Source organism: Scleropages formosus, chromosome 2, assembly GCF_900964775.1.
Source record: "Scleropages formosus chromosome 2, fSclFor1.1, whole genome shotgun sequence".
Classification (NCBI taxonomy): domain Eukaryota; kingdom Metazoa; phylum Chordata; class Actinopteri; order Osteoglossiformes; family Osteoglossidae; genus Scleropages; species Scleropages formosus.
Window position 1 is genome coordinate 40691962 of NC_041807.1, and position 26431 is coordinate 40718392.

A 26431-nucleotide genomic window follows, 5' to 3' on the forward strand; every position below is an offset into this window, starting at 1 on the left:
CACACACACAGAAATCCAATCACGTAGGGATGTACTTCTGCTGTGCACACGAAATATCAGTGTGTAACCTTTGATGGGCGGCTAATCCATTCTGATCTCTTCTTATCAATGTAATATCTGGTTCTCGGTTCTGGCTCGTTGTGGTGGAATGACGTCCCCCTCCCACTCATAACTGCTGAAACTCTGTCTTCATTCAAGGAGGGTCTGAAAATGCATCTTTTCCAGACCCACTTTGCCCATCACCTCTCAAGCTCATGGTGTAAATGTTCATGCACCGCAACTTTATATCATCCCCAGATAAGCCTTTACACAGCCGTTACTCCTGTATTATATGTAAATGTAACCTTTATAAAAAAATTGTAGGAAGGTGATCAGGATTCATCTATCCAACGTTTTATTCATCTACTCGAGCAATGAACATCGATGCACAAAGTGGAAAATAGCAAAGTATGTTTACTTAAGACTCACTTCTCTGTAACTATGTGCCCTTCTCCTAAAGTAATGAAAAAATTGTATTTTCGCTGAGATGTTCGTCGCGTTGGAGAAAAGCATCTGCTAAATGAATGAATGTAAATGATATGTTCCGTGTCTGGGGACCATATATTAAGTGGATTTTTGGAACAGGGAGATGGAATAGGGGGTTGCTCCATCCACTCCACGCATCAACCTGGTATTGCAGTATCTCCAGGAACAGTGTGTTACCCCCCAACCCCGGAGGAAGAAACCTGTTGAAAAGTAGATGATGAGGACCTGAGGAGAGCGCCGTAGGCCGCCATGTTCAGATGCACGTAATGACGGGCACATCCGAAGGCGAGGCCAAAACGAAGAATTTGGGGAAAGCAGTGTCCCAAACATTTGGAGATGTCTTTTAACTCCACATCCGTAGAGAGTCCTAATGCTGGTCTGCCCCTGCGGATTCCGAGGGAGTACGCAGACCTAGCGGAGGTGTTCAGCAAACACAAGGCTGCGGAACTGCCCCCTCATAGACCTTGGGATTGTGCGATAGATCTTTTGCCTGGCACCACACCCCCTAGGGGACGGGTATACCCCCTTTCCCAGCCTGAACATCAGGCAATGGAGGCTTATATAATGGAGGCACTAGAAGCCCGATTAATCCGGCCATCTATTTCTCCAGCTTCTGCCGGCTTTTTCTTTGTTGAGAAAAAAGACGGGGGTTTGCGTCCGTGTATTGATTATCGGGGGCTAAATGCCGTTACTGTGAAGTACCCGCACCCCTTGCCTCTTATCACGTCGGCCCTCGAACAGGTTTCCGGTGCTAATATCTTTACAAAACTGGACCTTAGGAGCGCATATAACCTGATTCGGATTAGGGAAGGGGATGAGTGGAAGACCGCCTTTAGCACCACCCTAGGCCATTATGAGTATCTGGTCATGCCTTTTGGCCTGGCTAATGCGCCTTCTGTATTCCAGGCTTTTGTTAATGAAGTACTCCGAGAGCTGATTAATCGCTCAGTGTTGGTGTATCTAGATGATATTCGGATCTTTTCTCTGTCTCGTGAGGAGCGTATTGCACATGTCAGGGAGGTTTTACAAAAGCTAGCAACGCATAAGCTGTATGTGAAGGGAGAGAAGTGCCAGTTCCATGTGGAATCTGTGGATTTCCTGGGGTACATCCTAACACCCAATGGGGTTACGATGGATCCAAAGAAGGTCTTGGCAGTTCTGTCATGGCCTCAGCCGAAGACAGTAAAGGACCTGCAACGGTTCCTAGGCTTTGTGAATTTCTACAGGCGATTCATAAGGAACTTCAGTTCCATTGCAGCCCCGTTGACTGCTCTGTTAAAAGGAGCACCTAGGCGCCTGACCTGGACCCCTGAGGCTAGTCAGGCCTTTGAAGACCTAAAGAAGCGTTCTACCTCTGCCCCAATCCTGAAGCACCCTGACCCCAAACTGCCCTTTATTGTGGAAGTTGATGCATCTGAGGTAGGGGTAGGGGCGGTGCTCTCACAGCGCCAGGGAAATCCCTTGAAGCTCTATCCATGTGCGTATTTTTCACACAAAATGTCACCTACTGAAAGGAATTATGATGTAGGAAACAGGGAGCTCTTAGCCATAAAGATGGCCTTGTAAGAGTGGGGACATTGGTTAGAGGGGGCTACTCACCCATTTCTAGTGTTGACTGACCATCAGAACCTGGAGTATCTGCAGAAGGCAAAGAGGCTCAATTCTAGACAGGCACGGTGGGCCATGTTCTTCACCAAGTTCCGTTTCACGGTGACCTATTGTCCCAGCTCCAAGAATGGCAAGGCCGATGCTCTGTCCCAGTTGTTCGAGGTATCGCCTCAGCTCTCCCCACCAGACACCATCTTGTCACCGGTGCAGTTTGTGGCTCCCATCTGTTGGGCTTTATTTGACGATATCCAAGCGGCCCAATTTCATGAACCCGGTCCCAGCGAGCAGCCCCAAGACAAAGAATATGTCCCGTCCGCTGTCCGGTCCGAGCTCCTACACTGGGCCCATGATGGTCCCAGTAAAGGACAACCAGGGGTCAACCGAACGTTGAAGCTCCTCTCTGAATGCTTCTGGTGGCCATCCATGAAGCAGGACGTAAGAGACTTCATCCTTGCCTGCACCACATGTGCCCAGGCCAAAGTCCCACGACAGCTGCCAGCAGGCTTCTTGAACCGCTCCCAATTCCAAACTGTCCATGGTCCCATATAGCGGTGGACTTCATTACTGATCTACCGTGCTCTGACGGAAACACCACCATACTGGTGGTCATCGATCGTTTTTCCAAAACCTGTCGACTGATCCCGCTGAAAGGTCTGCCCACAGCCCTGGAGACCGTGGAACTGTTGTTCCAACATGTCTTCCGGTTGTATGGCCTGCCAGAGGATATCGTCTCTGACAGGGGACCCCAGTTCACCTCAAGGGTCTGGAAGGCCTTCTTTGCCCGCTTGGGAGTCTCAGTCAGCCTCTCCTCCGGTTATCATCCGCAGTCTAATGGGCAAGTGGAAAGCCTCAATCAAGAGATTGGGCGTTACCTGCGGAGTTACTGCAATCAGAACCAAGCCGACTGGAGCAGATACCTCCCCTGGGCAGAGTACGCCCAGAACTCCCTGGTCCATTCGTCCACAAACTTGACTCCTTTCCAGTGTGTGCTAGGTTACCAGCCTTCACTATTCCCGTGGATGATGGAAACCAGTGGGTTGCCAGCGGTGGACGACTGGTACAAGAGGAGTGAATCGGTGTGGGAATCTGCACATGTCCGTCTCCAGGAGGCGGTGTCCAGCCAAAAGGAGAAGGCCAACAAAAGGCGCAGGTCCCTGTAGGGGGGGGGGGTACTGTCACGTCTCACGGGGTCACTGCCCCTCCTGGTCAGAGGCGGCGCCACTCAGTGCTGCTAGGGAACAGCCACGCATCACCTCACAGTCTCATAGGACACGGGGGTATAAAAGGAGCCAGCAGAGCAGAACCGATTGTGGATTCTTAATCAGCGGTTCCATTGTGGTCTCTTGGCAATTAGTAGTCTCTTGTTCCCTCAGTCTGTTTCCAAGGTATTCATGTTCCAGTCCCGAGTGCCCGTCCTGTCAGTTCCTGCCTCTTGTTCTCCAGTCCTGGTCCAGTGTTCCAGTCCGGTATTTCGTCACGTCTCGGGGTTACGGTCATACTCACAGAGTAGCGTTTCACTGTTCACCGTAGTTTAAACTCTGTGTGTGTTTCCTGGTCTCGTGTTTCCTATTTCACTTCCACCGAGTGTCTTACAGTACACACAGTGCACTTTTAACATCACACTGCACATGAGGTCATTTTACGCTTCGTCCGTGTTCGGACGTAATAGCAACACGCGTCCGTGTCGGACTCCTGTCCGGACGCTAGAAATCCGCAACGAAACTACAGAGGTCTCTAGAACAAGAAACATGTAAGGACAACATGAATTGTGCCCGTTTGAGAGAGATGTACTTTTCTGTACTTTTACTGAGATGTAAAATGAATAAGATGAATAAATGTAAATGTCAGTGTAAATGAATAAATTAGTGAATGTGGTGGTAAAGCTGCTGCTGTAGTGTATAACACTCTGAAAACACAAATTGCTGTACTGTCCAAGTGAAAAAATTAAGCAGACACATTAACAACAGGTGCCACAAATCTCATCTCAGGATTTACAGCCACTGTGTGGAACACTTACATGTGATGTGTGGTGAACGCCCGGCATTAAAAAACACTTTTCATTGATCCTGAGAACATGATATTTATATGTAAGGAAATAAGACTGGTCATTGAAAAGTTGGTTCAACACTCCAAAGGTAGAACCAAAGAGCATCAACACCGCTTTCACACACATGTCCCTGCAAAAGTAAGTTCATGATATTACCATTTCTAGGACAGCAGGTATTTCTGGGTCTTTATGTGGACAAATTTATTTGTATGATATGTGTGAAGATGGCTATGTTTAGCTCTGTAAAATCAGCAACAACGATACATTTATAAATATCATTGAAGGCCAAAGTTCCATGTTTTTCAGAATTTGATCAACACAACAGGGGGGCAGTGGTGCAGTGGGTTGGACCGGGTGTCAGAGAAAATGCTGAGAATGACAATGAGTCCTTTTTCAGTAAAGTTTGTGAGGAATTTCCGCAAGCTCTTATGGCATAAGTTAAATGCAATATCATTTTATTGTAAATCTACATATTGAAGTACACACACACATTTTCAGAACCGCACATCCCATACAGGGTCACAGGGAACTGGAGCCTACCCAGCAACACAGGGCACAAGGCCAGAGGAGACACACCCAGGATAGGATACCAGGCCGTCCCAAGGCACCCCAAGTGGGACTCAAACCCTAGACCCACCGGAGAGCAGGACTGTGGTCCAACCCACTGCACCACCGCGCCACCGCACCCCTTCTGTATTGAAGTATTTCTTGTCAAAGGTGTTTTTATATAAATTCAAACCAACAACTTTGAATGCAAAAAAAAAAATCTGTTTTGCCTCAATTTCAGTTATACTTTGTCCTTGATAACTGCTCATCTTTAAAAATTACCTGAAAGTTGAGATGTTTTTATCAGTTTCATTGTAGGCTCTATAGTTTGACAGAGCTTAACCACATCAGTTCAAGTTTGACAGATTTAAGTGTCTGTTTTCATACTGGATATTGTCCATTTCATTATAGGCCTGGAAATATTCTCCATTCAGTTCACTTCAAAATGTATTCACCAAAAAATTAGAGATGACAAAATGACCGAATCATATACACTGAGCAGGAAACATTTAAGTTGCTTTGGCAGCCAGATACCATCTGGTATATATGGCTATAACAACAGAATGCTGAGATAATAGTGTTTTGTGTAAATTATACAAATCAGAATCCTAGGAAAATGTCTGCTGTATGTTAACAGGCACTATGAATGTGAGGTGATGAGATTTCTCTGTTAATTATGCATAGAAAGCTCTTGATATGTTCAACCAGGTAGGTTAGATATGGCACCATGTGGAATCTTTCCACAGACACTAACACATCAGTTACTGCAAAGTATAGCTTGAACTTGAGATATAGAGAGGAAACTCAACATTCCAAAATTTTTATTTCAGTACCGACAGTAGCCTACACCATCTCCCAGTGCCTAGGTACCAGTACTGTACATGTACATCAGTAAACTTCCTGGCATCGTTCAGGTTTTCATCTAATTGATATCACATGTCTGGTTTGATCAATAGAAAACATCTTTAGCTTTAACATGAACTATATTTCATGGAAATCAGTGGAGACCTGCCCAAGAAGACTTGTTATGGGAGAAGTGCATCCAAACCCTTGTGCTTTTGTTTACACACGTGAAACATTTTTCCAATACAGCGGATGATGTTGCTGTTGCGGCACGCGGGTTACTATTGTATTTGGCCTGTCTGTGTATATGTAACAACCCACATTACTGCAAGTTTGAGCGGGAACTGTGTTCATTGTAAATAGTTTAATTATGGGGAAAATGTGAATAAAGTGTTCAACCGCTGCGGGGACTTACGGGGAATGTAATGGGGTGACTGTGTTTGCCAGCAAGAAAAGGAGAAAACCTGGGAGTGCTAAACAGGGTGGGAAGGCTGGCTTGAGGTAAAGGTGTTCTTTACCCCATCCAAACCCAGAGTGCTGCGTGCCACAATATCTATGGTCTGTACAGCAAAAAGGCTAGAAATGCTCTTTGTCCCTATCTAATAGATACTCACCCTGTAAGAGGTTGTCTTTGCTTCATGAGCTTCTGGTTACCACATTTTTCACATCTTTCTGGCGGTAAAGTCACTCCTCACCCCTTAAGTCCTTTGTGAGATTGGGTCCAGGCCTATATGGTTCAAGTCCCAGGAATGACCCTGCTTTTGACACTGAAATGTGGTCAATCTGATCTGCTGTGATAAACATCCTGAAAGATTGCAAAGATCACTTGAACAAAGAGTATTTCACTTTAAGTTACACAGCACGTTTTGCAAATAACGGACTCGTTCCCTCCCTGGGAGCACCATCCTCCAAAAAATGATTCAAACTGTCAAGCTGTCCTGACACATACTGTTCCCCTATTGAACTGTAGTGCTGCTCCAACAGCTCATGCTGCTGTTTTCAGCGCTACTGTTTTATTGTCTCTAGTGCTCATGCTCTGTGTACTGCAATGTACTGTATTTACACTCGCCTTGTTTGTAACACACTGCACTGTATGTTCTATGTGGCACGGAGGTCCTAAGAGACACAAAATTTAGTTGGAATGGTGGAATTTTGGTGGAATGACAAAAAAGTTTACTTTGACTGCTGCATGGTGAAGGTTGTTGGATCCAAATGCCTAAATACTCATCGATATTCTGATTTTATGCAGCTACTCATGTGATGAACATTGGTTCATATGGTGAAAGAAACAAACTAACTGTACTTAAGAATCACACGTCTGCAACGATGTCTCTCTTTCTCCTAACGTAAGAAATGTGCGTTGCTTTGGAGAAAAGCATCTGCTAAATGAATAAATAAAAATGTGAACTTGAGATTGAACTGATGTAAATCAATGTGTAGGAGAGTGATCAGGTTTTGTATGATGGGGAAACATAATGAGACAGCAGGTAGTGCTGCCACCTCTCAGTGCCTGGGCTGTTTGAGTGTAGCTTCAAATCTGATATAGTTGGTTAAGAGTTTGCATGTTCTTCCTTTGTGTTCCTACTGGGTGCTCTGGTTTCCTCCCACTGTCCAAAGATAAGCAGTTCAGGTGAATTGGACACTCCTGTAGTGTGTGTGTGTGCGTGTGTGTGTGTGTCTCTGTGTCTGTACTGAAAGATTCATTCATTTTCACAAGCTGCATGTCCTCATTAGGTTCGGTGTTGGTCTCGAACCCATCCTGGAAGGACTGGGGGCAAGGCTGAAGGGGGGTTACCATGAATTGGATGGTATTACATCACAGGGTAGCCTCTCATACACACACTGTGGGCAATTTAGAGTTGCCAATTCATCTGAACTACATGTCTTTGAAATGTGGGACGAAACCAGAGCACCCAGAGGAAACCCACACAAACACAGAGGGAACATGCAAACAGAACACAGACTGAGCTAAATTCAAACCTACATCTCAACAGCCCAGGAACCACAAGGTAGTGGCTCTACCTGCTGCACCACTGTGTCACTTGTACTGAGAGAATAATAAAGACAGTTTTCAAACAGCTTTAATAATTTTAATAATAATGTCTAAAGAAATAGTAACACAGAGCAGAAAAATAAGCAGAATGTTTAAAGAGAACAATACTACAGGAACACACACAGGATTCCTCCTTCAGTTTGAGTTCAGCTCCTCTTTTCTCTCTCATTTCAGAGAACACAGTTTCACTTTAGATGAAAACCAAACATAAAACCCAGGATAGAGGGGTTCAGTGAATGTGGTCTGGATTCTGTGGAGGAGGGTCATTGTGTCAGAGGCTGTTGGAAGTTCTATTCAGTGTGCTCTCATGTCGGTGAAGTATTGATCCCATGACCTTTGTATGTGATGTGTTCTGATGAAGCACGTATGTAAATAAATGTTCTTCTCTTCTGGTTTAAGGAAACCGATGGTGTGAGCGTGTATCTTGTTACCTCCGTTAGTTCTGATTAATTTACCATTTCTCTAACGTGTAGATGGCTGCGCCAACAGGTTATGGGCCCAGAAGAGGAGCTGGTAACAGATGGAGAAGACTGTGTTTCGACGAAGATGAAAAGAATTACGAACTTTGGGAGACAAAGTTTTTCGGCCACCTGTGTTTGCTGGGACTGAAAGAGACCATATTGGAAGTCCCCACACCGAGTGATGGAGAAACCGCGGACGAAGACGTGAATGAGGACACTGATAAAAAACGAGGAAGCCTACGCCGAACTGATTCAGTTTTGGATGATAAGAGTCTTTCCCTTGTAATGAGAAAAGCCGCAGATGACGGAAGAAAGGCTCTGCAGATACTGAGAGGTTATTATGCAGGAAAGGGAAGCAGCGAATTATAAACCTGTACACAGAACTCACATCCCTTGAGAAAAATGCAAATTAAAGTGCTACGGATTACATTATTCGGGCTGAAACGGCCGTTACAGCTCTGAGGAATGGTCAGGAGATGCTCAGTGATGGACTGTTGATTGCAATGATTCTTAAAGGTTTGCCAGAATCATTTAAACTGTTTGCAGTAAATGTAACACAGAGTGATGAAAATATGACTTTTGCAGAATTTAAGACAAAGCTTAGAAGTTTTGAAAACACTGAGAAATATGATAGGTCAAATGAGGACAACGTTATGAAAGTGAGTGGTGCAGCTTTTGAGAAAGGAGGGAGGAAGAAAAATGCAGACCCTGATATTACATGTTATAGTTGCGGTCAAAAAGGGCATAAAGCCCGGAGATGTCCAAATGAAAGTTGTAAAAGTCACGCACGGTAGTGTAGCTATTGCAAAAGGTCAACACACAAAGATGAATCTTGCAGACGCCAAAGGAAAAATTTGAAACAAGCAACAACTAGAGAGGACGCGGATAAACATGCATTTGTCTTCAAAACGAGTGATTATCAAGTAGACGGAGTGAAGCATAAAGGACGAATGGTTGATACAGGGGCAACATCACACATAATTACCGACATCGGAAAGTTTACGAAATTTGACGATACGTTCCAAACGGGAAAACATTTCATGGAGCTTGCGGATGGGACAAGAGCGAGTGACGAGAGTGAAGAGAGGTGACGCGGAGATATGTTTGATTGACAGTGAAGGAAAGCAAGTGAGCACAACGCTCAAGAAAGCGCTGTACATTCCTTCGTATCCACAAGACATATTCTCTGTTAAAGCAGCGACTGCCAACGGAGCTTCTGTTAATTTTTGACAAGGACGTGACGAGCTCATTCACAAAGACGGCACGAGATTTGAAATAAAAGAGTATAATAGACTGTACTATCTAAACACTATGGATAAGGGAGGAGATTATTGTAACGGCTGTTATGACATTCAAACTTGGCATGAAATCCTCGGCCACTGCAACTATGATGATGTTTCCAAGTTGCCAGATACAGTGGAATGAATGGAAATCAAAGGGAAGATTGACAAGTCCAAACTGCACTGTGAAGTCTGCACACAAGGCAAATTTGCGCAAAGCAGGAACAGAGAACCCGATGCACGTGCCAAAGTCCCACTTGAACTTGTGCACACAGACTTGGCTGGTCCTATTCAATCAGAGGCTAAAGACGGTCACAGGTATGCACTTGTATTTATTGATGATTTCTCAGGCACAGTATTTGTTTACTTCCTGAAAGCAAAAAGTGACACTGTAAAAGGCTACTGAAAAATTCCTAGCAGACACTGCTCCTTATGGTACAGTAAAGCGCATTAGGTCAGATTCACAGCAACAGATTTTAGGTCATTGCTGAGGAAAAATCACATTAAAAATGAGACCTCTGCACCATATTCACCCCGCCAAAACGGTACCGCTGAAAGAAGTTGGCGAACATTGTTTGAAATGGCCAGATACATGCTCATATAGAACAAATTACCAAAACAGTTGTGGACTTATGTTGTGATGACTGCTGCAGTAATTCGCAACAGATGCATTAATAACAGAGTAAAGCAGACTCCATACCACATGTTGACAGGAAGAAAACCGGATCTTTCAAAGATGAGTTTTTGGATCAATGTGCTATGCATAGAAACATAACAAAAAGAAGCTGGACTCACGTTGTGAGAAGGGAATATTTGTTGGGTATGACAAGAATAGCCCTTCATACCTCGTTTATTACAGACACTGGAAAAGTCCTTAAACAGAGGCTTGTAAAATTCTTCAAGAAATGTGCTGTCGAGCAGCAAACTCAAACTGACCCACAAATACCAGATGAGGATGTTTATGGGGGAAGTTGTTTGCCATCTAAGGTAACAACAAACATCACTGAACAGAGTTCAAGGAAGTCTCAAGAGAACGGAGACGAAACTACACACACATTGTCTGAAACCACTTGTCCCAAGCGGGGTCGCGGGGAGCCGGAGCCTAACCTGGCAACAGAGGGTAGGGGGCTGGAGGGGGAGGGGACACACCCGGAACAGGACGCCAGGTGGCACCCGAAGTGGGACTTGACCCCCAGACCCCCCGCAGAGCAGGATCCGGTCCGACCCACTATACCACTGCACCCCCCATGAGGTGAAACTACAGATCTTCAAAATGATGATCAGACTGAAGATATTCAGAATAGTTGCATCCCCAAAAGGAACAGGAAAGCTCCAATCCTTATCTGACTACGTAACTGATATAGAAGATGGTGATGAGATACTTACTAATATTGACTACTGTTACAGAATGTGTAATGTACCACAAACCTTCAAGGAAGCCATGAGTTCAACCAAATCACAGGTGTGGATTAAAGCCATGGAAGAAGAGATGGATTCTCTAAAAGAAGATGAAACTTTCACATTGATGACTCTACCCGAAGGCAAACATGCAGCGGGGGGTAGCTGGGTCTAGGCGATCAAGAACAATGCAGATGACAGTGAAACGTATAAGGCCAGATATGTTGCTAAAGGTTATAGTCAAGTAATGGGAAGAGACTATAAGGAAACTTCTTCTCCGACGGCAAATATCACATCAGTTCACTTTGTAAATTCTACACTAAACAGGTGGTAGGTTGTCTTCCTTTAACCTGTGTGTTGCTTCTGTGTGCGTGTTCTTTGTTTCAACAGTGGGACCAAACAAAGGTTAGAGGCACTTTACAAACACACCAGAGGCTGGTGGACAGACCCCTAGAATCTCCCATGAGCACCGAGGCTGTAAAGCTGTTCTCTGCAGCATGACGTGGGCAGAGGGATGTGCAAACTGGACATGAACGCTGGCGCAGAAGGGGGTTCGGAGCCAGCATTTTGCCCTGCTTCCTGCCTCCGTGCTGCATTTCGATGGCAGGAATCTCTCTAACACACATTCCTGTGTGTCACCAAAGTGCAGTAAAGGACTGTGCAGAGGTCGTGATCCGGATTGAGGACTTGATTCAAACGCTTTTCTCCAAAGCAACTTTCAATGAACTCTGTGTAGTGTTATGAGCCCACACACCTTATTCACCACAGTGACTTAACACTGCTAAATACACTACTTACACTGGGTCACTCATCCATACATCAGTGGATGACACACACTCTCTTTGTCACTCACACACTAGGGGTGAACCTGAACAGCATGTCTTTAGACTGTTGGAAGAAACGAGAACACCGAGAGGAAACCCACGCAGACATGGGGAGAACATGCAAACTCCATATAAACTGACCAGGGATCGAACCCATGTCCTCTGGAACCGCCCAAACCATATTAAAGCAGAAGGCAGCAGGTTTAGTCACCAAAACAGGTTTTATTTAGCAGCAAAAGCCAAAAACCAAGATGAGGACACAGCCCCTTTCGGGGGAGCATAAAGCACGAACAAGAACACACACATACACACCACTGCAGGAAGCAAACAGAAGAGAAGCTCAGCTCAGCTCACGCTCCCCAAACATTCCTCCCAGTCATCATCAGACCAGCTGCTTTAAAGTTCATCAAGATTCCTCTAGATTGGCGGCAGCTGGTTGTTTTTATTCCGTCAGAACTTTCAGATGTCAAACGTGTAAATAATTGTTCTAAAGAAATTTGTAGACAAGTCTTGCTCGTTCTCTCTCTCTCTCGGAACCCTGCAGATCGACGCCTTCCAGCACATGCAGCACTTTGTGCAGGCCATGCAGCAGCAGGCTCAGCACGCCATCGCCGCAGAGGACCAGCAGCACAAGCAGGAGTTGCACAAGCTCATGGCTCGGTGAGCGCAAAGTGTTCATCGTAGTCATCATCACCATTGGGGTTTCCACAGCTGAGTGTGTAAATGGGGCCCTGTCTGACCTTGGAACCTGTAACCTTCTGGTGACATGTCCACTTCTGCCAGTAGGTCCAAATATCATCTGGTGTCCCACACTACATTTATTCATTCAGCTGCTGCTTTTCTCCACAACAAACTACAGTGTTATGGTACAGTTATTTACCCATTTATACATCTGGGTAGTTTTGGGGACCAATTTTTTCAGGGTAAGTACTTTGCTCTGGTTTCTACAGTTAGAGGTGGGAATCAAACCTGCAACCTTGGGGTCCAAAGGCAGTAGCTCTAACCACTACACTTACCAGCTGTCCTATTACATTAGTGTGTGAGACCCCCTGGACGTTTCGTCTCCTTGGACCTTCTGACACCTACTGAGCCTGGGAGAGTCAGTATTCAGTTCAGTCCAGTGTATCTTAATATAGTATAACATAGTATAATGTAGTATATGTAGTGTGTTCTTGGACGTCAGCTTATCAAGTTATTAGCATCTAGTGACTGTAGTAATGTTGTAAACAGCTGTTTGTGTTTTAGAAGTCTTTTTTGTTTCCTAGTTTAGTATAGTTTGGTATACTTTTGTATAATTTAATTATACATTAATTGATCATTTAATGTATGAACAACTAATTTGTATTACAGATGTTTCCTGATCCTTTGTTCAGCACTCTGTGAGAATGCTCTATAAAAATAAACTGATCTGAATAATGTTAGAAAATGTACATATATAATGAAATAAGGCAACTGAGGAAAGGAAAACAACAGATCTCCCAGGGACATGTCGTAGGGCCGGGCTCCAACCAGAACATTGTCAGTTCAGCTCCCGAAGGACACAATGCTGCTCCACGTTTACCTACCGTGCGTAACATGGTTCACATGGGCAGCGTCTCGAGGTGTGTGGAGGAGCAAAGTGTCTTTATATCTGTTCATGTAACTGATGCTTCCCTCCAACACAACTTACACTGATTTCCCAATTATCAGGTCATTTTTATTGCGTCCACATAGGATAAGTACTTTGATTAAGGGTACTACAGCAAAAGGAGGGATTCAAACCTGGGTCTGAATGGTGCCCAGGTTATTTTGAAAAGGAGCATGTTTTTGAAAGGTCATGAAGTGTAATGAGTGTAGTTTTCACAGTGTATGTAATTGTGAGGGTGTGTCTGGGGTTCGAGCGGGAGCAGTAGCTGCATTGCTGACCAGTTCAAACCCATTGCCTGCCTCTCTCGCCCGCAGGTGCTTCTTGAAGCTGGGCGAGTGGCAACTCAGCCTCCAGGGTATCAACGAGAGCACCATCCCCAAGGTGCTGCAGTACTACAGCCACTCGACGGAGCACGACCGCATCTGGTACAAGGTGGGCCTGCCGCCCCGCACCCGTGCCCATCTCCACTGGGAGGAAGGGGTCATTTCTCAGCCATGATGGTTCTTTGTTTGTGCGTAGGCCTGGCACGCCTGGGCCGTGATGAACTTCGAGGCCGTGCTGCACTACAAGCACCAGAACCAGGGCCGCGACGAGAAGAAGGAGCTGCAACATGTCAGTGGGGCGAGAGCGGCGAGCACAGCCCTCTGCCGTCGCCCGGCCAGAAGAAGGTCAACGAGGTGGGTGAGGTGGGTGTGCCGGGTGTGTCGGGTGTGCGAGTGACCCTTCGCTGACCTTACGCTCTGCCCTGTTCCCCAGGACCTGTCCAAGACCCTGCTGCTGTACACCGTTCCTGCCATCCAGGGCTTCTTCCGCTCCATCTCCTTGTCCCGCGGGAACAACCTGCAGGACACTCTGAGGTGAGTGTGTCCCGAGCGCTGCCATGGCCCGGGGGCATTCCCATCGCTCTCACGCACAGGCGTGAGGCACGGACCGCTTCCTGCACCACGTTTCACTGCCCTGCGTCGGGGGATTCGGCCTAAGCGATGCTGTGTTGAAAGGTGGACCCCTAGTGGTCACGTGGTGCCGTTACTCCTTAGTGTCTGAACGTACAAATCAGTGTAAACACAAGTACATCAGCAACGGACAAAGAGCTTTGGACACAGACGCAGGATTATGGACACACAGCTTGTGTGACACACCACCATGTGGCTGGTTCACATCCCTCCAATAGCTCCTATAGGAGTGACATTCAAATAACAAAAATATAGATAACCATAGCAGATGGTGTTGGGCTCAATTATTTACATTTGCATGTATTAATTTAGCAGACACTTTTCTCCAAAGCGACATACATCTCATAGAAAATACAATGTGTTTATTATATTAGGAGAAAGAGATATAGTTGCAGATGTGACTCTTAAGTACAGTCTGTTCTCCTTCAGGATATGAACCAGCGTTCATCAAGTAGCTGCAAAAAACTTTACGAGAATATTGTTGATTCATATTCACCTTCCTAGTTTTTTTTTTTTTTTGAGATGCATATAAACATTTCCGTAACATTGCAGGAGTGGCTGTGTAAAGGATCGATCCGATCATGAACATTTATGCCTTACATTTATGGAGCCCTCAGGAGATGAGGAGAGAAGTGGTCCTGAAAGACATGGGTTTGAGACCCTTCTTGGATGCTGGGAGGGATTCAGCAGCTCTGAGGGATACAGGGAGCCATTCAGACCTGTCAGTTATGACACAGTACCAGTGAAAGGCGAATCCACTTTCTGGAAACTATTTTCCCCCCAACACTTGTGTTTGTTGGATGAAGAAATGAGGCTCCATGTGCAGAACTTCTAGAGATGGAGGACGCTGGCGGGTCGCTCTGCTGTCACTCTTTGGCCCAGGTGGCGCCATACAGGTGTACACACACTTCTCGGCACCGTGTGATCCTCTCCAGATTTGTGCACATCTTGAGAAGCTGAAGTTCCCCTTGCTGCACATCAGCGTGACCCCCGTAGCTCCTACTGCTCCTTTACACCTGGAACTGTCAGGGTAACTGTGCTGTAAATCAGGGTACAGAGCAAAGCTGGAGTGGAGAAGAAGCGTGTGGCCTGCGGTCAATCCCTGGTTTGAGTGTAAATGCTGAGAGGGTCTGTTGCGCTGACTGGGTGCCGCTGCTCCCTCCTCCAGGGTCCTCACGCTGTGGTTTGACTACGGCCACTGGCCCGAGGTGAACGAGGCTCTCGTGGAAGGGATCAAGACCATCCAGATCGACACCTGGCTGCAGGTGACCTGCGGCTCCCTTCCACTGCCTCTTTCAGAGAGACAAACCACACACACACACACACACACACACACACACACACTCTCGTCTTACTTTACTCTGTGTAAAATGGAGGTGGACAGTGTGTTTTTCCCCGCCCCTTGTGTGTGACAGGTGATCCCCCAGCTGATTGCACGCATCGACACACCCCGCGCCCTCGTGGGCCGACTCATCCACCAGCTGCTCACGGACATTGGCCGCTACCACCCGCAGGTACCGCACCGTACCGCCCCACACCCCCGTGCCCGATACAGTGTGGATTCGGTGCCCCTCACCTTACCACCCTCCCCTTTGCGTGTCTCCGCAAGGCGCTGATCTACCCACTGACTGTGGCGTCCAAGTCGACGACGACGGCGCGGCACAACGCCGCCAACAAGATCCTGAAGAACATGTGTGAGCACTGCAACACGCTGGTGCAGCAGGCCATCATGGTAAGTGGCCGAGGACACCGACACGGGACACACACACACACACGTACACAGACGTAGACGCACAGAGAGCTACTGCTAGAAATGAGTGAGGCTCCCTCCCTCCCCCGCTGCAGGTGAGCGAGGAGCTGATCCGCGTCGCCATCCTGTGGCACGAAATGTGGCACGAGGGCCTGGAGGAAGCATCGTGCCTCTACTTCGGCGAGCGCAACGTCAAGGACATGTTCGCCGTGCTGGAGCCGCTGCACGCCATGATGGAGAGGGGCCCGCAGACTCTGAAGGAAACCTCCTTCAACCAGGTGGGCCGCAACCCCTCGGGACTCCGGAGCGTTTCGCGGAGTTTAGTTCGCTCTTTACGTTCACGTTCAGTCATTTAGCAAACGCTTTTCTACAGAGCCGCTTACGTGAGGGAGAAACCAAGCGTGTTTCACAAGTGCACGGAGAGGCCGATACAGACAGGAGATTGCCAGAATCCACTGTGTGTGTGTGATGTCACCCTTTAAGCGAGCATGCGTCACATCGGTAGCTGCGTATGGCATTGGTAAGGAATACAGATGTGTTTGGGACAGGTAATATAAATTTTTTGGAGTAGGTAGGAGATCCAGACAGTTCATGAACGGTGAGAGGGATTCAGCAGTTCTGAGTAGGAGAGGGAGGTCATTGCACCCCACTGGAGGTGAAACCAGGAGACTCGTAGCTTTTTATGCTACTTCATGTTAACCAGTCAGTTTGGTTACTTCACTGTAGTAAATAAACTATGTTACACCAATGGTGCAACTGCAGGGTCCCTGCTGGGACTTGATCCAGTCATCTGTGTTTCTTTCACGGTGCTCGACCTGGTGACGGTCTGTAAACGCTGCCTTTCATTACCAACGAAGCAGCTTTTCGGTGATCTGTCCGTCTCTGTTCGTGCTGCTCTCGCATCCTTGACTCTTCCGAGGTGTTTGCTGTAAATGGTGGGCGTGTCTGTCTCTCAGGCGTATGGGCGGGACCTGATGGAGGCGCAGGACTGGTGCAGGAAGTACATGCGCTCGGGCAACGTGAAGGACCTCACCCAAGCCTGGGACCTCTACTACCACGTCTTCAGGAGAATCTCCAAGCAGCTGCCGCAGGTGAGATGCAAGCCGGCGACTGATCATCTCTTGCCCAAGACCCCCAGTCCCCAAACACTTGGAAACAACTTGTGACCCCTGTGTCATGAGCAATGACGTGGTGCCGCCGTTGTCCCTCCGCCCCCAGCTCACCTCGCTGGAGCTCCAGTACGTGTCTCCCAAGCTCCTCATGTGCCGTGACCTGGAGCTGGCCGTGCCGGGAACCTACGACCCGAACCAGTCCATCATCCGCATCCAGTCCATCGCGGCCTCGCTGCAGGTCATCACGTCCAAGCAGAGGCCCCGCAAGCTCACCATCATGGGTAAGGGCTGAGGGAGCTGAGCATCATGGGTCAGGGGTGACTTGCATGAAAATCACATCTTGAGACTGTCAGAAGTCATCCTTGCTGAGATTTTTGTGAGCAATTTAGGGTAAGTACTTTGCTCAGTGGTACTACAGCTGGGGGTTGGATCCAAACCTGCAACCTCTGTGTCCAAAGGCAGCTGCTCTAACCGCTGTGCTACCAGCTGCCCCATATTTTGGAATAATAAAATGCTGAAACGTTCATCTGTTGGACACATGACAGAGCAGAGTGGCTCATTCTCCTGAGAAATGGCTCTTGAAGAGATGGGTTTGAGACCTTTCTTGAATGCTGGGTGGGATTCAGCAGCTCCGAGGGACACGGGGAGTTGGATTGACCCCTTACGAGCTGCACTGCAAAGTGACCGGACCCAGGGGTGCTCAGCACTCTTGCTGGGTTGTAGGGAGTGGGCGGGTCATGTAGGTGTCCTGAAAAAGGTGTTAGACCGTCTTCCGGGTCGTGACCAGAGCGTTGGGCCAATGAGGAGGGGAGACAGAAGGGAGCGAACGAACAAGTTTGCGTGAGTTCGTACCCCAGACTGGCCGAGTCACGGATTCGTCCTGCTGCCCTTGCAGGCAGCAACGGCCACGAATTCATGTTCCTGCTGAAGGGCCACGAAGACCTGAGGCAAGACGAGAGGGTGATGCAGCTCTTCGGACTGGTCAACACGCTGCTGGCCAACGACCCGGCCTCTTTGCGCAAGAACCTCAGGTACCCGCGAATCCGAGCATCGCCGCAGCCAGCTGGCGCTTGGGTACGCCTGGCGACGCGCCCCTTCCGCTCCGCCGTCCACGTGTGTAAGCTGTGATCGGCCCTTCCTCAGCATCCAGCGCTACGCCGTGATCCCGCTCTCCACCAACTCGGGCCTGATCGGCTGGGTGCCCCACTGCGACACGCTCCACGCCCTCATCAGGGACTACCGCGAGAAGAAGAAGATCCTGCTGAACATCGAGCACCGCATCATGCTGAGGGTACGACCTCCTCAAGGAAAGGCGCCGTCGAACAAGCAAACTACACAGTGGTTACAATCGCACATCCTCCTCTGTAGCGAGCACGAACTTATCTTTTTTAAGACACATTTCATATTTAGTTGCAGCAAAAATATGACCGAGGGCAGTGAAGGGCACTCGGACAGAACAGGAGTGTGGGGCCGCCTTAATTCAACTCGCTTCCACGGTGTTTACAGTTTGTGTCTGGAGAGTCGACGAGCCGTGTACATGTTTATGGGTTGCATGGGTCATCCGTCAGCGTTTAATTGGAGTTTGTGGGCACAACAAATTTTTATTAATTTTCCATCCATCCATCCATCCATCCATCTTCCTCCGCTTTTATCCGGGGCCGGGTTGCGGGGGCAGCAGTCCGAGCAGAGTCCTCCAGACTTCCCTCTCCCCGCACACCTCCTCCAGTTCCTCTGGGGGAACCCCAAGGCATTCCCAGGCCAGCCGGGAGACATAGTCTCTCCAACGTGTCCTGGGTCTGCCCCGAGGCCTCCTCCCAGTGGGACAAGCCCGGAACACCTCCCCAGGGAGGTGCCCAGGAGGCATCCGGAACAGATGCCCGAGCCACCTCAACTGGCTCCTCTCGATGCGGAGGAGCAGCGGCTCTACTCCGAGCTCCTCCCGGGTGACTGAGCTCCTCACCCTATCCCTAAGGGTGCGCCCAGCCACTCTGCGGAGGAAACTCATTTCTGCCGCTTGTATCCGCGATCTCATTCTTTCGGTCATGATCCAGAGTTCATGACCATAGGTGAGGGTAGGAACGTAGATCGACCGGTAAATTGAGAGCTTCGCCTTACGACTCAGCTCCCTCTTCACCACAACAGACCGGTACAATGACCGCATTACTGCGGACGCCGCACCGATCCGTCTGTCAACATGCCGCTCCATTTTTCCCTCACTCGTGAACAAGACCCCGAGATACTTAAACTCCTCCACTTGAGGGAGCAACTCCCCCCTAACCCGGAGGGGGCAATCCACCTTTTTCCGACTGAGAACCATGGTCTCGGATTTGGAGGTGCTGATTCTCATCCCCGCCGCTTCGCACTCGGCTGCAAACCTCCCCAGTGCACGCTGCAAGTCTTGACTTGATGAAGCCAACAGGACCACATCGTCCGCAAAAAGCAGAGACGAGATCTTGCGGCCACCAAAACAGACACCCTCCGTTCCCTGACTGCGCCTAGAAATTCTGTCCATAAAGATAATGAACAGAATCGGTGACAAAGGGCAGCCCTGGCGGAGTCCAACATGCACCGGGAACAGGTCTGACTTACTGCCGGCAATGCGAACCAAGCTCCTGCTCCGGTCATACAGGGAACGAACAGCCCGTAGCAACGAGCCCTGAACCCCATAATCCCGAAGTACCCCCCACAGGATGCCACGAGGGACACGGTCGAATGCCTTCTCCAGGTCCACAAAACACATGTGGACTGATTGGGCAAACTCCCACGAACCCTCCAGCACCCTAGTGAGGGTATAGAGCTGGTCCAGTGCTCCACGGCCAGGGCGAAAACCGCATTGCTCCTCCTGAATCCGAGGTTCGACTATCGGTCGGATTCTCCTTTCCAGTACCCTGGCATAGACTTTCCCAGGGAGGCTAAGGAGTGTGATCCCCCTGTAGTTGGAACACAATCTCCGGTCCCCCTTCTTAAAAAGAGGGACCACCACCCCGGTCTGCCAGTCCAGAGGCACCATTCCCGAACTCCACGCGATGCTGCAGAGGCGTGTCAGCCAAGACAGCCCCACAACATCCAGAGACTTGAGAAACTCGGGGCGGATCTCATCCACCCCCGGAGCCTTGCCACCGAGGAGTTTTTTGACTACCTCAGCAACTTCAGCCAGGGTAATGGACGAGTCCCTCTCCAAGTCCCCAGCCTCAGCTTCCTCTACGGAAGGCGTGTCGGAGGGATTGAGGAGATCCTCAAAGTACTCCTTCCACCGCCCGAGAACATCCTCAGCTGAGGTCAGCAGCGCACCACTTCCACTGTAAACAGTGTTGGCGGAACACCGCTTCCCCCTTTTGAGTCGCCGGACGGTTTGCCAGAATCTCTTTGAGGCCGACCGAAAGTCTTCCTCCATGGCCTCACCGAACTCCTCCCAAGCCCGAGTTTTTGCCGCGGCGACTGCCAGAGCCGCGTTCCCTCTGGCCCGCCGGTACCCGTCAGCTGCTTCAGGAGTCCCATCAGCCAGCCAGGCCCGATAGAACTCCTTCTTCAGCTTGACGGCATCCCTTACTTCCGGTGTCCACCACCGTGTTCGGGGATTGCTGCCGCGACAGGCGCCGGAGACCTTATGGCCGCAGCTCCGAACCGCCGCCCCGACAATGGAGGCGCGGAACACAGTCCATTCAGACTCAATGTCCCCCACCTCCCTCGGGACCTGGTTGAAGCTCTGTCGGAGGTGGGAGTTGAAGACCTCTCTGACAGGGGCCTCCGCCAAACGTTCCCAACAGACCCTCACTATGCGTTTGGGCCTGCCAGGTCTGTCCAGCTTTTTCCCCCGCCATCGAATCCAACTCACCACCAGGTGGTGATCAGTTGACAGCTCAGCCCCTCTCTTCACCCGAGTGTCCAAGACATATGGCCGAAGGTCAGAAGAAACGACTACAAAGTCGATCATCGACCTCCGACCTAGGGTGTCCTGGTGCCAAGTGCACTGATGGACACCCTTATGCATGAACATGGTGTTCGTTATGGATAAACCGCGACTAGCACAGAAATCCAATAACAACTCACCGCTCGGGTTCAGATCAGGGAGGCCGTTCCTCCCAATCACGTCCCTCCAGGTATCACTGTCGCTGCCCACGTGGGCGTTAAAGTCCCCTAGTAGAACGACAGAGTCCCCAGTGGGAGCGCTTTCCAGCACGCCCCCCAGGGACTCTAAAAAGGCCGGGTACTCTACCCTGCCGCTAGTGCATAAGCACAAACGACAGTGAGAGACCGTTCCCTGACCCGAAGGCGTAGGGAGACGACCCTCTCGTTCACCGGGGTAGACTCCAACACATGGCGGCTGAACTGGGGGGCTATTAATAAGCCCACACCAGCCCGCCGCCTCTCACCTTGGGCAACGCCAGAATAGTGGAGAGTCCACCCTCGATCGAGAAGAGCGGTTCCAGAACCCAAGCTGTGAGTGGAAGTGAGCCCGACTATATCTAGACGGTATCTCTCAACTTCCCGCACCAGCTCAGGCTCCTTCCCCGCCAGTGAGGTGACATTCCAAGTCCCAAAAACCAGAGTTGGCGCCCGAGGTTTGGGTCGGCCGGGCACTCGGCCCCGACCGCCGCCCAAATCACAATGCACCGGCATAGACCTGGCCATCAGGCGCTCGCATGCGAGCCCCCCCCCCAGGCCTGGCTCCAGGGTGGGGCCCCGGTGACCCCATACCGGGCGGGGTAAACGAAAGCCTTGATTTTTTCTTCATAAGGGGTTTTTGAACCGCGCTTTGTCTCGTCTGTCATCCAGGACCTGTCTGCCATGGGAGACCCTACCAGGGGCATATAGCCCCAGACAACATAGCCCCTGGACTCATTCAGGCACTCAAACCCCTCCACCACGGTAAGGTGGCGGTTCACGGAGGAGTTTATTAATTTTAACTAGTAATAATGTACTTGGGAGGGCACAGTGGTGCAGTGGGTTGGACTAGGTCCTGCTCTCTGGTTGGTTTGGGGCTCGAGTCCTGCTTGGGGTGCCTTGCGACGGACTGGCGTCCCGTCCTGGGTGTGTCCCCTCCCCCTCTAGCCTTACGCCCTGTGTTACCGGGTAGGCTCCGGTTCCCCGTGACCCTGTATGGGATAAGTACTTCAGAAAATGTGTGTGTGTGTGTGTGTGTGTGTGTGTGTGTGTAATGTAGTTACAAGTTATAAGGATATTGTAGTTTTAGATAATTTCATTTACTGCATCTGTGCCTGAAATGTCTACAAAACGTAACCAGGGAATAAACTGAGGGATGTCTGTATTACTAAGCTTTCAATGGCTCTGGATTTTTGTGAAAATGACGAAGTTATGAACAACCTTCCAGCCCTGACAGTGAGCTGAAGAGGCAGAATAAATAAAAATAATGAACAGGGACGGTCCAGAACCCAGGCAGCACCCGACTGACGTTCAGAATTCGTCCTCATCCTTCTCTCTCGTCCCCCGGCTCCGTTCAGATGGCGCCGGACTACGACCACTTGACGCTCATGGAGAAGGTCGAGGTGTTCGAACACGCTGTGAACAACACGGCCGGGGACGACCTGGCCAAGTTGCTGTGGCTGAAGAGTCCGAGCTCCGTCCGGTTCTCGTTATCGGTTTGCTACCCGATCAACGCCTGAGCGATGGCGCCAACATCACATTGTTTCAGTACATTTTACTTCAAAAATTAGCTGGTGGTTGGAGAGCTCTGGAGTAGAAGCCCCGCCCCTCAGGTTTCTCACCGTGTGATTGGTGTGTTCCCTTCGAGGGTGTGGCTAACTGGAAAGCTCATTGGTCGTCCGCAGGTTTGGTTCGACAGGCGGACCAATTACACGCGCTCCCTCGCCGTGATGTCCATGGTGGGCTACATCCTGGGACTCGGAGACAGGTGAGGTCGCGCCGCACTAACGTGATGAAGGGTCTACCTACGTGTTACGCTGCTGCCAGGGTCCGAGACTCTTCACCAGTGAGACTAAGTACCTTTCAGAGAGTGCGGCAGTGAGAGGCTGGACTTCTTTGGGGGAACTTTTCAGTCCCGAGTCCAGATCTTCAAGCGTTGCTCCCCCTGGTGGTCAGTGCTGAAGGGCCACGTGCCGTGGTATGCTGTGCTGTGTCCTCAGGCACCCGTCTAACTTGATGCTGGACAGGCTGAGCGGGAAGATCCTCCACATTGACTTCGGCGACTGCTTTGAGGTATTTTTTGCCCTTCTGCCTTTTAACTCCTCTCTTTACGTGGAGTTGTCGGAGTGACTGCCCCTTCCCCGCTGCCAGGTTGCCATGACGAGGGAGAAATTCCCCGAAAAGATCCCCTTCAGGCTCACGAGGATGCTCACCAACGCCATGGAGGTAAATGCCGTGGTCGGCCACCTCTCTCGTGGTTTGAGGGTTACGGAACGGAGCCCCTCAGCTCTCTCTCTCTCTCTCTCTCTCTCTCTCGCTCGCTCGCTCGCTCGCTCAGGTGACGGGTCTTGACGGAAACTACCGGATCACGTGTCACACGGTGATGGAGGTGCTGCGTGAGCACAGGGACAGCGTCATGGCCGTGCTGGAGGCTTTTGTTTACGACCCGCTGCTCAACTGGAGGCTCATGGACAGTGAGTGTTTGTCCACTTCGACCACAGCAGACAATTCAGACTTACAGTTAAGGAATCCACACCCCGCGGTCGTCATGGAGATTCTCGCTCATGGCCGGCTGCTTCAGGCTGGGTTTCGGCCGGTCGTCGCCTTACCCAGAGTGCAGTTCACCACGGTAACGCGAGGTCATGTTTGTATGCACAGGCAGGAGGTGTGTAAACACTCCGTGATCATGGTGTGTTGAGGGTATCGCTCACGATGTGTTCGATGCTGTGCCGTACAAAAGCAGTGTGTGGCAAAGTGCTGCACGCTGTTTGGTGTGTGTGTGCGTGCGTGCGTGCTTGTGTGTGTTTTTTTTTTTTTTTTATCGTGTGTCACACCCCTGCCTCTGTGTCTCCATCCACAGCAAACACCAAAGGGAACAAACGATCCAGGACCAGAACAGACTCCTACACAGCAGGACAGTCAGTCGGTCGGTCGGATCCTCGTGTGCGAACGTATCGCCATCTGCTCCACGTTCCGTTGACACACTTTTGTCTGATTTGCTCACATCAGCAGCAGACGCATAGTTTTGTGTTTCAAGTTTAACAAACTGCGATTCCCAGCAAGGCAGCTGTGTCACCAGCTTCTTTTACTGTGATTTCCTTCATCTTGCCAAGGGCTCTTGTCCAAATGATTCCAGTAGTTGTATCTATGGAACGCGAGTGTGTAAAACCTTTGACCTTGGTGTGTGTTCTGTGTGTGTGTGTTCTGTAGAAGCCTTGGATGGTGTGGACCTTGGAGAAACTACCCACAAGAAGCCAGGAACCACCGTGCCTGAATCCATTCACTCCTTCAGTGGGTGTCAGTGCCAGGGTGTATGCGCACGCACGTACACACTGCCTGCTTCCAGCCACTCAGACTGTCAGTTACTCGCTGAGATAGAAACTGAGTTGTTTGCAGTTGCCCAGTTATACTAGATTTATACCCCCTCCCTCTCCTTAGGAAGGTAATTAACCCCTGAAAAACCCCCCATAAGGTGAATTCTCATAAACCAAAGACACGACCCCCATTAATTACACTGGTAAAAGTTTCGTACTGGGTGTGTCTGTTGTACTGGACTTTGGTGACGTTTTATCAGAATTGGCCGTGGATTTTGGGTCTCAGGAACACGTATATAGATATGTGTAGTGAATACTACTTCGGACAGTTACTATACCATAGTACAGCTGCACTTGCTCAGCTCAGCGCACTGTGCAAACCACACACACTTTTTCCCCCGGATTCCACACTTGATTACACACACATATAGAAATGGCTGGTACTTTACCCCGGTATTGACTGAACGGTTAGCAAAACCCCAGGTAGCTACACGTCAACACCCAACGTAAAACACTGCCGACATTAAAGTGTTGACATACAGTGCAGTGCAGACCCACAATGTAGTGTCCAAAAACACAAGTCTTTCCCGAATAGTCAAGATGGACGTAGATCTTCTCGAATATGCAAATGAAAGCCGTTCCTATTTGTCAGTGGGAGGGGGCACTGGGGGGTTCGACTGTTGGAAGGTGTGCAGACTGATGGTCACTCACCACCACGGTAAAGGACGGTCCATTGTCTTTTGTTCTGTCCCTGCCAGTTGGAGACAGCCTCGTGCAGCCCGAAGCCTTGAACAAAAAAGCTATTCAGATCATTAACCGCGTGCGGGACAAGCTCACGGGTGAGTGGTGTGGTGTGCGGGCGGTCGATGGGCAGAGCCGAGACCTGCCGGAGACTCGTCACGGTGGCATCGCGCTCGCTGTAGTGTGAGCGCTGTCCCTACACATACCGGACCGTGACGTCCACGTCTGCTCTCTTCTCCAGGACGCGACTTCTCTCACGATGAGACGCTGGACGTGGCCACGCAGGTGGAGCTCCTCATAAAGCAGGCCACGTCACACGAGAACCTGTGTCAGTGCTACATCGGCTGGTGAGCGTCCCCTCGCCTACTGCAGCTGAGTGCAGTTTGACCACAGATGCCTGCGCTGACCGACTGTCTCTCTGTGTTCAGGTGTCCATTCTGGTAGAGGCTCCCAGCGCTCAGCGTCATCTCCATTGCGGGCGGGTGGATGGACAGATGAACAGGCGGATGGATGGAGAGAAGGAGCACAGCTCTGCTCGGGCGACCGGGGTCGAACTCGAAGTCCACGTAGGGCGTGTAGAATGACCGTGTGTGATGTAACATGATGATGAGGCGATGCAGCGTAGACTTTCCTTGCAATGGAGGTCAACTGCTCTATTCTGTGTTAAATAAATGCTTGTTAAATGTCACATACATCTAGAGTTTCCTTCTCTTTTTCATGTTTAGGCTCGGGCAACCTGACAATATTTGGCCCACACACTCGTCCATGATTAACGATCAGAATCCCTTCTCTTCACATTTCCCATTAAAAAAAAGCATGTGACTCTGATTCATGGGGTCGACATGTCGGGTTACAAGGGTGACCGGGTGTCACACCCCCCTCGGCACAACGAGGAGCACCTGTGGCTGATCAGGGGACGGGCGCATAAAAAGGAGATGCAGAGCACGCACAGACGTGGAATCTTGTTCAGTGTTATTACTCATCTGCGTACCTAGCTTTGCTTTCCTGACTTCCCTGATTCCTTGTAATTGTCCTCGTCCTCATCCTCCTCCTCGTCTCCCCGAAGCCTCTCCTGTATCTGCACGCCTTCCTGGTTTACCATGACTCTTTGTCCGTTCCCCGGATTACGTCTCTCGGATTCTCACTTTGAACTCCGTTCGCACATCGGTGACCCTTTGCCTGTTTTTTGACCATGTTTTCTGGATCGCTCCTTGAAAGATCCTCCTGTGCTCCGCGACTGGGTCC

The 26431-nt window shown here is 49.7% G+C and overlaps 1 protein-coding gene across 1 annotated transcript; it reads left to right on the forward strand.

The window, feature by feature from the left end:
* The first annotated feature begins 2208 nt into the window (after positions 1–2208).
* Positions 2209–25875, forward strand: LOC114909249 (serine/threonine-protein kinase mTOR-like). Its single transcript, XM_029247086.1, is given in 24 exon segments — positions 2209–2295; positions 12079–12245; positions 13527–13644; positions 13732–13831; positions 13834–13889; positions 13969–14069; positions 15334–15430; positions 15581–15679; positions 15775–15897; positions 16011–16193; positions 16872–17006; positions 17134–17308; positions 17923–18058; positions 18171–18318; positions 22490–22609; positions 22817–22899; positions 23132–23204; positions 23283–23357; positions 23470–23605; positions 23992–24057; positions 24342–24422; positions 25204–25284; positions 25428–25533; positions 25615–25875. Coding segments are annotated over 24 exon segments (2562 nt in total). The 3' UTR covers positions 25631–25875.
* The last annotated feature ends 556 nt before the right edge of the window (positions 25876–26431 follow it).